The sequence below is a fragment of the Haemorhous mexicanus genome, chromosome 1, assembly GCF_027477595.1.
Source record: "Haemorhous mexicanus isolate bHaeMex1 chromosome 1, bHaeMex1.pri, whole genome shotgun sequence".
NCBI lineage: Eukaryota > Metazoa > Chordata > Aves > Passeriformes > Fringillidae > Haemorhous > Haemorhous mexicanus.
In genome coordinates this window covers 200,264-212,206 of record NC_082341.1, presented here as the reverse complement: position 1 = coordinate 212,206, position 11,943 = coordinate 200,264, and the positions used below count along the sequence as shown (strand labels likewise).

Sequence of the window (11,943 nt, the reverse complement as noted above, 5' to 3'; positions counted from 1 at the left end):
TATACACGGGCGGGCGCCAGCGGCAGCGAGTGTCCGGCCCGGCCCAGCCCGGCCCGGCTCAGCCCGGCCCAGCGGGCAGCCAGGACCCGAGGGCCAGGCGGCCGCACTCCCCATGGCACGGACAGAAGGACACGCTGCCGTATGTACAGAGTTTACACGGAATAAATAAGGGACATGTACACAGGAGGGGGAGCGGGCGCTCGGCCCGCCCCGCGCCGCCGCCGCCCTCCCCAGGGTCCGGGAGCCCGGCCGGGCTCAGGGCCGGGCGCCCTGCTCGATCTGCTGGTGCTGGCTGCGCACGGCGAAGCGATTGACGTGCACCGGGATGGGCACCACGATCTTGGGGTTGCGGACGGGCTCTCCGGAGCGGTTGCTGACATTGCCAGCCTTGATGCGTTTCCACTTGGCGCGGCGGTTCTGGAACCAGATCTTCACCTGCACCTCGCTCAGCTTCAGGGCATGTGCGATCTGCGAGCGCTCCGTCAGGCTCAGGTACTTCTTGCAGTGGAACTCCTTCTCCAGCTCCAGCAGCTGCTCGCTGGTGAAGGCCGTGCGGCGCCGGCGGCTCTTCCCGGCCCCGGAGCCCGGCGGGGGCTGCTCGGCGGCGGGGCCGCCCTTGCCCTTGCCCTTGGCTCCCAGCGCGGTGCCGGCGGCCGCCCCGTCCAGGAAGGGCTCCTCCTCGCTCTCGCCCGCCGAGCTCTCCTCCTCCCGCTCGCTGCACGGCGTCGCCGCCGACTTCACCTCCAGCTTCTCCTCGTCTGAGCTGTACGCCTTCCCGTCTGCGGGGCACACAGCGTCAGTGCCCGCCGCACCCCGCGCCCCGCCCGCCCGGGCCCCTCCGCTCCCAGAGCCCCGCAGCCGCGGGGGAAGCTCTCCCCGCTCCCCGGCGGGACGCTGCCGCTCCTCCCGCTGCCTCGGACCCCTTCACCACCGCGTCCCGCAGCTCGCAGCGGGCGGAGCGGCAGCCCCGGCCCCAGCTCCCAGCCCCGCACCGGCTCCTGCTGCGGGCAGCCCAGCCGCTCCCCTCGCGGGTCCCAGCGCCCTTCTCCCCGCAGCCCGCCTGGCTGCAAGGGGCAGCCCCGACAGAGCCACCCTGGGCTCTGACCCCCGCCGCAGCTGCCCCATCCCCATCCCACTGCCCAGCCGTGGCAGCACCACGGTCTCAGTGTAGCAGAGAACATCACAACACTTCAGGGCTTGTCTGGATCTCTGCATAGGATAGAACGCCCATACCTTCTCTCTCAGCTCAGCCCTCCCTGTCTCTTACCAGTGCACCAGACCATCGATGCTGTTAGAAAGTAGCCAGCCAGGAGCTGAAGAACTGTCCTGGAAACAGCATCCAGAGCCAGTTCCAGTCCAGCAAACCTCTCTGCAGGGCTTTACAGGACATGGTGGGGCCCACTTCTGGCTCTTCCTCCCTAATCCAAGGATGCACCACAGCAGACTGTGCAGCCAGGGAACAAGGTGCTGAGGCAGATGATGCTCAGGGCTCAGCTACGCTCAGCAGTGGGCAGAGGGGCAGGACAGAACCTGTCAACATCACCCAGCAGACAGCACCTCATCCCAGGCCATCAGGCAGAATGCAGTGCTTGGATCATGGCAGACACCTCTGTTAAGATGCCTGTGAGGATATTGATAGGGTACTGGGGTATGAATCTCTTCCTTGCAAGCTTCTTGTGTCCCAAAGTGCTGCCTGAAGGATGAAACAGCCATGGAGCAAGGGAGGACATGGTGGGAGACAGACGGAGGAAGGAGGTTTGGAAGACAGTCACTTCTATAGTAAAAGGGTTCAAAGTGAGAAGATGCTCTCAGCCACAGACAGAGGTAATCAAGGGAGGACCCACAGCTATGCACAAGCAGGTGAAGAAGCTTTTCTGTCATGCTGAGACTAGAAGAGACCAGAAAATTCTTCAAGTCTGACCCAAGAGCAGGAATCACTGCTGGAAGGAGTTGCCCTGAAGCACTGCTGCTCTATATAATCCAACAAGCAAAAGGAGAAGCAGCAGCTCTCCAAACTTCTCAGCAGTGTCCAGGGCCCCTGGATTGCTGGCCACCTTACCTCATCTCAGGGGGAAAGGCAGAACGCCCTCAGAAGCCTGACAGTGCAGAGTTTAAATACACAAACAGAACTGCAGGAGACTACTTGAGCCCAGAAGACATTCCTGGTAGCCTGGTGACTGTGGAGCTCCCACATCCCTTGTCAGTCCTGCAGCAAGCCTGTGGCTTCCTGAGACCAGGCTTTGGAGATCTGGAATCTTCTCCCTGCTCTTCCTGTTTCCTACAGTGGGAAAGAACACCTTCATCTCTATCCTGCTGCAGAGTGTAGGCTCAGGGGTAAGGGAAGAGATTTTCCCATGTTCATAGAGGGTAAAGACCCCGAGATTTCGTGCTCGTGGGGCTGAGGATCAGCAGCAGGTGGCAAGGAGCACTTTGGCTGCCATTGCACAACCTCACGCAAGCACTTTGCTGAAGAAAAGAAGAGCTGTCACTGCTGTGTACTACCTCTCTCTGTGGAGCATAGGGCCTGACAAGGGAAGAGAGCTCTTATGAGGAATTCAGTGTCTTCCCCAAGGGCTCTTTAGGTCCTGCCCTGGCACTGCAATTCCCCAGGGATGGAGGATGGCATCCCAGGAGCCACACCAGGAAACAGTGCTCGTAGGGCAGTTTTGCTCCTGTCAGCCCAGGCTGTGCCCCAGGAGACTGGAAGAACACTGAGCAACATGATGGTTTGCAAAACAGGTGCTATCTCTGAATACTCTCTTCTGAACCAGACTCCAAATTTTAAATAGAGCACTCTCACATTTGTGTCTTATAAAAGGGCTGGGTTTGCAGTAAGGAACTTGGAACTACTTCATAACATAATCTAAATTGGATGTGTTCACAAAGAAAATTAGTATATTGGTCTGTTAGTCACCTACTATGCCACCAGCAAGGAAGGAATGAAGGCAGGGGATCCCACCCATATGGTTGGGGCGTACTGAGACTTTCAAGGCCTTTGAACATGAAGCAAAGCTGTCACCAAGCCAAGCATCATGACTGAAAAATCAACGAGAAGCAGTAAATGAAGAACAGGGTTGACCCGCTGGTTTGTTTTTCACAAAGTCACAGCTGTTCATTGATCTTGTTAAAGACATTGAAGAGAGTCCAAAGGGGGTCACAAAAATGTTCTGAGGGCTGGAGCACCTCTGCTGTGAGGCCAGGCTGAGAGACTTGCTGTTGTTCAGTGTGGAGAACAGAAAGCTCCAGGTAAACCTTATTGCAACCTTTCAGTACTTAAGGAGGGCTTATAAGAAAGACAAAGAGAGGCTTTAAAGTCTCTTGTGATAGAACAAGGGGTCGATTAAATGAGGTACAACAAAGAATTATTCACAATGAGTGTAGTGAACACTGGGTTGTCCAGATAAGTGGTGATACCACATCCCCAGCAGCACTCAAAGCCTGGTCAGACAGGGCTCTGAGCAGTCATGCAGCTGAAGATGTCCCAGCCCATGGCAGGGGGTTTGGACAAGGTCACCTTTAAAGGTCCTTGCCCACCCAAACCATTCTGTAACTCTGTGATTATGGATTTTGAAAGCATGGTGAAGAGACTTGAGTGTCACAGGTGACAAAGCTGCCAGGGAAGCATCAGGAAGAGCAGGGTCAGGAATGGGTGTTGTGAGAAGCCCTGTGTTGGTGAGGGGAACAACAGAAACTTCACCCTGTCCCTGACTGAATGTGCTGTCACTACACCAAACCAGGAGAGAGTCTCAAACTACTGCCTGAATCTCACAGGAGATCTGAATAGCTCAGGAACAACCCTGCTCTCACAAGAGGTGTGGAGAGCTAAGGTTGGGGGGGTCATACCTTTGTGGCAGCTGTGGAAATAAACCAGACTTCAAGCTTTGCTGCTGCTCACCACCAGTTTCCCTGTGTGCCTCTCCCTGCTCAAGAAGGGTGGCAGTTGCTGGAAGCAAGTTTCAAACCCAGTGGATGCAGAGAGAAGTCCTAAAATAGTGCATTAATTCCTTTGGCTGATCCAGGAAGCAACTGATCCTGTGTCCACAGACACCTGCATGATGGAGATACTAACAGAGCCTAGGGACAGCAGCAGTCACTCCAGAGTATAAGTGGCTAAATGTCAGCAAAACTGTCAAAAGGGAGCATTTATTTTTCACAAGGTTCTTCTACAGGTAAAAAATCTGTGGAACATCTTGCCATCTTGATGTGGCTGATGTTAAGGTTATCCCTCCTTTCTGGTGGACTCCAGGGGAGAGTAGATAAGGCCACAGAAAACAATTTAGTCAAAGTTTACTAAATATACAGAAACAACACTTGGCACAGGAAGTCCCCGATGGTTGGATGTGAAGGAAGTATCATTTTAGAATTGACCACTGAACAGGTTGTGCTCTCTTGCTCTTCCCTGGACAACTGCTTTTTGTCAGGGCCACAGACTGGATGCGAGAGCAAACTGCATTATAGTTTCTGATGACTCCTGTTGACATGAATCATCTTTCTATTCCTTAGTATTGGAAAAAGCTCACAACAACCCTCCTGAGTTTCCTCTAAGATGGCTGTAAAACAAAACCCACTGTCCATCTCCAGTTTTGTCTGGTACAGCCAGGAGAAGCAGTAGGTAAAGGAGAAGGCAGGCACATTTGGCCTGACAAATCCTCTTGGACCTGGGCAAAGCAGCCCACAGAACTGGGTCCACATGGGTATGTGCCTGTGCAGAAGGACAAGCACCCCTCATGGCTCCAGAGCAGAGCCAGTGCTCAGAGGCAGCAGGGGATAAACAGCTGAAGCAAGACATCTTCCTTTCCATCATATCATCCAGTTGCAACAGGAAAAGTCTCAGAGGTAGGATTTCTTGGATTCAGAAGTGGCCACGGTCTGGGACAGTTCATCTGAGTCCCTTGGGAGTAGAGAACATATTGGGCTCAGTTATGGAGGAGCCATGGAGGGAGATCAAGCACAGTGCAGTTCATCTGCTCACAGATGGGAAAGGTGAGGTCGTATAGACCTGGTTTTGGCCAGGGCAGTGCTGCCCTGAGAAGGCTTCCACAAAAAAAGTAAGATTGCATTGGACTTTTGGCTCAGCACAGAGGCCGGGGAGCACTGGAGGAGCAACCAATAACCTACAAAGGCAAGGGGGAGGCAGAATGCCCCCACTGTCCTACCTGGGGTGAGAGGTCTAAGGGGTACCTGAGTGAGTGAAATGCTCTTCTGAGGGACGAACAAGGCAGGGCAAGGAAGGCACCTGGGCTTATCCAGGAGAGACTAAAGAGAGGATGGAGAACAAGCAGCCAGGCACTGCAAGAAGCAGCAGAGATTCTCAACACACATCCATGCCAAGAAGCCTATGAGACAAAGGTGGATCCCGGGAGTGGCCAGGAGAGACAGCTCAAGAGAAGCCGCACCAGAGAAGCAGCAGCTGGCTCGTCTTGCCGCAGGGACCTCTCGCGGCCCGTGCTGCAGGACCCAGGGACAGGAGCTGAGTGCTGGACCTGGCTGAGAAATACGGAGCAACAAGTCCCCGAGGCAGGTGCTGGCGCACTCGGGGAGCGGTCGCAGCGCACAAAGGCGAGGACCCCGACGAGAGCCGCTCCCGTCCGCACCGGGGGTCGCGGGAGGGGCGCTGCCGCCAGCCCGACGGGCCGAGCCGGTGCCGAGCGGGCGGCCGGGACGGAGGAGAGCGGGACTGCAGGCGGCCGCCTCGGCTCTGCGGGACCTGCTCCGTCGTCGGCCCTGCGGGGCACGCTCGGGGGAAACTTTGGAAAGCCAGTAGTCGCAGCACGGCGACGCCGGCCCGGGCCGCCGCACCAAACGGGACCGGGACGGGGACTAGGACCAAGATCGGTGCGGGCGGGGAGGGCTGCGGAGCGAGCCGTGGGACGCGCCGCCACCTTCCGCCTCGCTCGCCCCGGGCCGAGTGCCAGGACCTCGGAGAGCTCCGTGCGGCTGGTCCGGCCACGATCTGCCGCTCTCCCGCCCCTCCTGCCCCGCGGCCCGGCCGAGGCAAACGAAGTTTGACTCCCACCCGGGAACGCTGCGGACAGGGCCTGGGACGGAGGGGAATCGGTTCGGTGCCCCGAGCCGGGCCGGGAGTGCAGCCGAGGGCAGGTCCCGCTGGCTGCCGCGCCGTCCTGCCCGCCGAGCCCCGGCCCCAGCGCTCGGCTCCGCGGCTGCCGTCCTGGCGAGCTCCGGCCGCAGGACCGCTCGCCCCCGGTGCCGCTGGGACGGCGGAGAGGAGCCGGGCAGGTCTCCCCGGGGCTGTGGGGCTCCGGGTGAGGCGGGGCGGCTTCTCCCCGCCGGGCAGGACGGGCCCGCGCCGCTCTTACCTGCCAGGCCAGGGAAGGGGTCCGGGAAGTGCAGCGGCGGCTCGGGCGGGCCCTTGTCGCGGCCCGGGGGCAGCTCCTCCGCCTCCAGCCCGTCGGCGCCGCGCCGGCATCCGGCGTCGGGGGTGGCGCGCGGCGGGGGCAGCTCCTGCGGCGGGTAGAAGCCGTCGGGGGGCTCAGAGAAACTGGGCAGGGCTGTGGTGAGCGCCACCATGGAGGGCACGGCCTGGCCCAGGCTGGCGCAGAAGGTGTTGGTGAGGCGGCCGGCGAAAGAAGCGAGCGGGGCCAGCGGCGGCAGCCCCGACTGCAGCGGGGCGTGGGACAGCGCCTGCGGGAGCACCAGCGGCCGGTACGGCATGAACATGGGGTACCCGGTGTAGAGCAGGTGCCCGGAGCGCGGCGGCGGCGTCCCGATGAGCGAGTCGATGGAGAAGGCGGTCCCCTGGCCGCCGGGTCTCTGCATGGCGAGCTGGCGCCTCCGGCTCAGCCGGCACCAACTTTCCGGCGAGCTCGGGCCGCCGCCAACTCGCCGCGATCCCGCCGCCGCCGGGCCCCGCCGCCGTGGCCCCGGCCCCGGCCCGCGCCCTCCGGCTCCCGTGGGCTCCGGCGCCCGGCGAGAGCTGCCGCCCGCCCGCCCGCTCGCTGTCTCGGCGCGGCGGAGTGGAGGCGCGCTCGGAGCCGCCCGCCCGCCCCGCCGCGGGGGGGCCGGGCCGGGCCGCCGAGGGGAGGGGAGGGGGAGGAGGGGAGGGGAGGCGGGCGGGGGTGTCGCCCTCTGCTCTCATCCATCTTCTGCATATCACGGTCGAGTTCCTCCTTCAGCACCCGCTCCGGCGGGGCAAGGCGCCCCGCTCCCCCGGCGCGGCCGGCCCCTGGGAAGGCACCTCCCCCTCCCGCCTCATCAGCTGTTATTAATGGTGATTGATGATTAGCAATTACGAGGCCAGGACAAGGGTGCTTTTGTGGGGACGGGACGGGGCCGCGCTCTCCACACAGCCCTCTCCGGGCCCGGGCCCACGGACGGGGCGAACCGGCTCCGCTCCGCCGGGGCTCCCGCAACCGGACCCGAGCCGGCCCTCCCCGCAGCTCCGGATGGCCGAGCCCGCGGGGAGTGGCCCGAGGACGGCAGCGAAGGGCAGCCTCCAGCGCCCCGACGGACCGGCCCTGGCCAGGGACCGGCCGCCCCCTGCCATCTCTGTGCCGTGCCGTGCCGTGCCGTGCCGTGCCGTGCCGTGCCGTGTCTGCAAACCGCCCGAACAGGGCGCGGGGAGAGCAACCACGGGGCAGGGTCGGGAGTGCCTCTTTCTCGGCTCTGGAGCCCTGTCAGCTCCGAGCGGCGACAGGGGGGTGAGACCGGCGGGCTCGGGCGCCGCAGGGCCGGGAGGACCCCGGGGCCACCCACAGACGCCCTCGGGTCAGGGTGAGAGCCGGGGATGTATCCTGCAATGCCCCCTCTTGCTGCTCCCCGCGGCCCCGACACCGCTCGCCCCCCGCCCCGCACTCCGTGTGTCAGACTCGTCCCCGAGGGCGGCCAGCGGCCCCGGTGCGCATCGCTCCACCGGCAGAGCAGGCGGGAGCCGTGCGAGGCGAAAGCTCCCGAGCCGCGGTTCCGCCGTGCTCGCTGTGTCCGGAGGAACATCGCCTGCCCCTTGTGGGGAGTCCCCACGATAAAACAGAGGACTTTCTGCCCCAGCTCGGCATTCGGGTTGTCCTGTATATAGAGAGCTGCTCACCAGACCTGTAGGAGGCAAACTAAATCCCTGCTTCTGAAGAGTATCAGGATTTTTAAAGTGCTTGGAAGGCAAGAAAATGCAAGCTGGAGTCATGTCTGTCTGTGCTCACTCCAGCTGTGGTTTCAGTGGCACAGTGACACTCCAGACCTCCAGCTCTCACCTAGGGGTATTCCTCGTCTCAACCCCCCGAGTGTTCCTGTCTGCATTTCCCCTTTGACCAGGGGTGCAGCACCCCTGGCTGCTTAGCTACCCAGGCTCCCTGGTGGCATCAATATCTGTGTAAACACATGGATTTCTCTACCATCACCTGCTTTGTCCCTGAGGATGTCTGGAACACCACTTTGAAGTGTGTGTTTTCTGCGGGACATGACAGCCCAGCCATGGAGTTGGACACTTGGATCCCGTGTGGAGTATTTAAGTGAGACAAAATGGTCCCACTGTGCTCCAAGTGGGGTACTCAGCCTTTTTCCACTAAACAGGCACAATCTGAATCCCCAGGGCCCAGATACGACATCACACAGACTCCTCTTTCTTTCTTGTCTTTTGTGCCTTTTTCTGTGGCACATCCTTGTGGTCCCAGAGAATTATCCCTCCACAGCAAGAACAGCCCTGCTCCAAGTCAGGGAAATGGGTGTGGAGAAGTCAATGGTAAAATAATCATCCAGGCTCAAATATTGAATCATAAAACTGAGGCCTGGCATTGGGGATCCCTGTCACCTCTCTGATGCAGACACCTCCTGCCCTTGGATTGCTGAGAGTGAGAGATGCTTATCTTTGCAGGTCATTGACTGGTGTGGCCCCTAGTCCAGGATTAGGGCCTAGATTCCATGGTGGGAAGGAATATGGCAGTGACAAGCATTTGGATGAATCCCACTGCAGAGAGCAGTTGTGACACAATAAGGGACATGGCTCCAGGTCTGTGACACAATAAGGGACATGGCTCCAGGTCTGTGACACAAGGGACATGGCTCCAGATCTGTGACACAATAAGGGACATGGCTCCAGATCTGTGACACAATAAGGGACGTGGCTCCAGGTCTGTGACACAATAAGGGACATGGCTCCAGGTCTGTGACACAATAAGGGACGTGGCTCCAGGTATGTGACACAATAAGGGACGTGGCTCCAGGTATGTGACACAATAAGGGACATGGCTCCAGATCTGTGACACAATAAGGGACGTGGCTCCAGATCTGTGACACAATAAGGGACGTGGCTCCAGGTCTGTGACACAATAAGGGACGTGGCTCTGGTCTGCTGGTCAGCATCCAGGTTCTGTCTGTGCTTGCCCCAGCTCTCCTGCCTCTTGCACCAGCTGTCTGTGGTAATGGAACCTTCAGGTTGGAGTCATCTTCAATGCACATGGCTTGGTTCCATTCCCTGCCATGAAAGCACTTTAGACCACGGGGAAAGTGAAAGCATAGCCGTGTGTTGCTGGATCTCGAGGCTGCACTCCCAGAGCCCAGATCAGGCTGTACAAGCAGCTTTCTGACCCCTGAGCAAATACAATTTGATCACTTGTTCAACGAATCTTTTCTGTGTAACCAACCCTCACCTCACACCTGCAGACAGGTTGGCAAGGTATTTGAGAGCCACAGGAAGCTGCTGTCTTTAGTGACCTTGCTGGAGACCTGAGCAAGCTGGGGGTGGACTGTGTCTCCCAGGGGAGGGAGGATGGCAGCCCGTGCCCACAGCAGCAGGTCCTGCCTGGAGACCACAGTGCAGACTCAATTCTGCCCTCTGCACAGCAGGAGCCTGCACCCTGCCAGTCCCTACTGATGTCTCCAAGGTTAAGGTTCTGCTTACCTGGTCATACACCCGCATTCCTTCAGCCCCATCTCCCTTCAGACACCGAGTCTGTTCCATGCTAGAAGCAGCAAGGAAAGGCTGCTTCCAGAGGGGTGGGAAGCCAGGCAGGAAGGGCTGTAGCAAGGCAGGGGCTTCAAGGACCAGGGTGCATTCCCACAAGACCTGAGGAAGGTGAGCAGAGCAGATCTGATGACAGATGGCTTCATCCTATGAGTTGGCCCTGACCCTGGAGAATCAAACCTCCCCCAAGGAGGGGGGAATGTACTCAGGGCCCCAGCAATTTACTCCACTTTTTACTTTGTCTCATAAGACTTTGTAGTAGAACAAAGTGCACATTGTGAAGCAAAGATTCAGAGAAGGATATGTTGAAGGATTACAGGAAAAAAAAACCCATAGAAGGTTGTGGGAGAAATAAAGCAAAGATGTGCTGCTATGCTCTCATGTGTACATCAAATGCAACAGAGCTCCCTCATCCACCATCCTCAGAGGGTGAGCCAGCTTGGAATGAGGGTCCAGGCTGCACGTCCACCCACTGGACTTCCATGGGCTTTCCCAGTTTCAATAGTGTGACCTATGTTGAATCTTCCACAGCTTCTTGCTGCCTAGTGAAATGCAGTTTCCATGGCTTCCACTTGAGGCTCAGATCTCCACTGCTCAAAGGCTTTCTGGGCATCTTTCCCTCTCTGCAGAAAGCCCCTTGATTCCAGTTTAAAGGGCTTCATCCCTCCCTCTCAAGGAACCAGTGTATTTCCTTAATGTGCCTGAAGGTAGACTGTCCAACACGCCAGGTACAGCAGAAATCTTAATTGTGTGTGCAGTTTGTAAAGCCCCATGTCTCACTGCACTCTCAGCTGTTGATGGAGATCTCCCAGGACCTTGCTAGGTACATTGTCAGACACTGAGGTAAAAAAGTCTCAGGAGGAGATCTGCTCTCTCCTGTTTTGGGGTCACTGTGTCATGGCTCATGTTTTTCAGTCTCAGCAGACGATCCTGAGTCTCACCAAGATGGGCCCTGAGTGCTGAATTCAAGTCCAGTCTCTGCAAGCAGCACCTTCAGCAATCACAGACCAGCCTGGCCCTTTCCTCCATCCTCAGCCTGCCTTTGCTTACCACCTCTCCTTTCAGCTTTCTGCATTAGAACTGCTCAAGCTTCTTCCTCCTCCTCATTCCTTGCTGCAGACATGTGAAAATGGACAAGTCTGTCTGCCTGCTTTTCTGGAGTCAGCAGGAAAGCCTGGGGAGTGTCCTGCTCAACACCTGGTATGTGGGACAGTCTGCAGTGAAGATGGTGCATGTGTCTGACCAGCAGAGGATCCCAGGAAAAACCTTCAGCCTCTGAAAATGTCCTTGCTCAGAACCTGCATAGTGGGATCCTCAGAGGCTGTTCATTAAGGAAAATTTGATCCCCTGCTACTGGGCAGGAAAAAACCACCCGGGCCAGCTCTCCCCTCTGAGCTGGAGGGTCTGGAGTGTGTTCCTGATGCATCAGCTGTTGGCCAAATACAGGCCAATTAATTTTTGCTGTATCCGTACTGGGTAAAGTTCTGAGTAACACAGCACAGCAACCACAACTGCAACAGTTAAAGCATAATGACAGACTGGGAAATGAAAGCAGGTCTTCCTAATGGAAACTGCTATGCAGTCTTAACTTTATGCCTCTACCTGCTCCACTTACTATCTCTGCACGAAATCTAGCACAACAGGACTAAATCTAGTCACAGCCTCTAGGCATTCCTGCAATATAGCTGCTAAACATATTAAAAGCAAGAGTAACGTTGTAAAATTATTTACTCCAAGTTTGGGAGGTCTAGAGAACAGGCTGGCTGTGGCCATGGTGTTGTTTGACCAAAGCTGGGCTCCCTCCAGGCCCAGATCCTGCTACTGGAGGTGCCCTTGGCATGGTCCCTCAGGCTCTGCAGCCACACACTGCCCCAGGTGGGCAACAGCTCCTGTGCAAGGGGACCCAGGAGGTCCCAGCTGGCTCTTGTACATGGTCCCTCAAGCTCCCCCTGACTGCAGAGCTGCCCCACGTACTTCTGTCTTCAGCTTCTGACAGTGAAACGTGTCTGTGTGTTCCTGCCTGGGGAAGG

General features: G+C 58.1%; 1 protein-coding gene across 1 annotated transcript; it reads right to left on the bottom strand.

The window, feature by feature from the left end:
- Positions 1-7,100, bottom strand: GBX1 (gastrulation brain homeobox 1). The gene is given in 3 exon segments (XM_059866664.1): positions 1-779; positions 6,318-7,046; positions 7,049-7,100. Coding segments are annotated over 3 exon segments (1,305 nt in total). The 3' UTR covers positions 1-255.
- Positions 7,101-11,943: the final 4,843 nt, after the last annotated feature.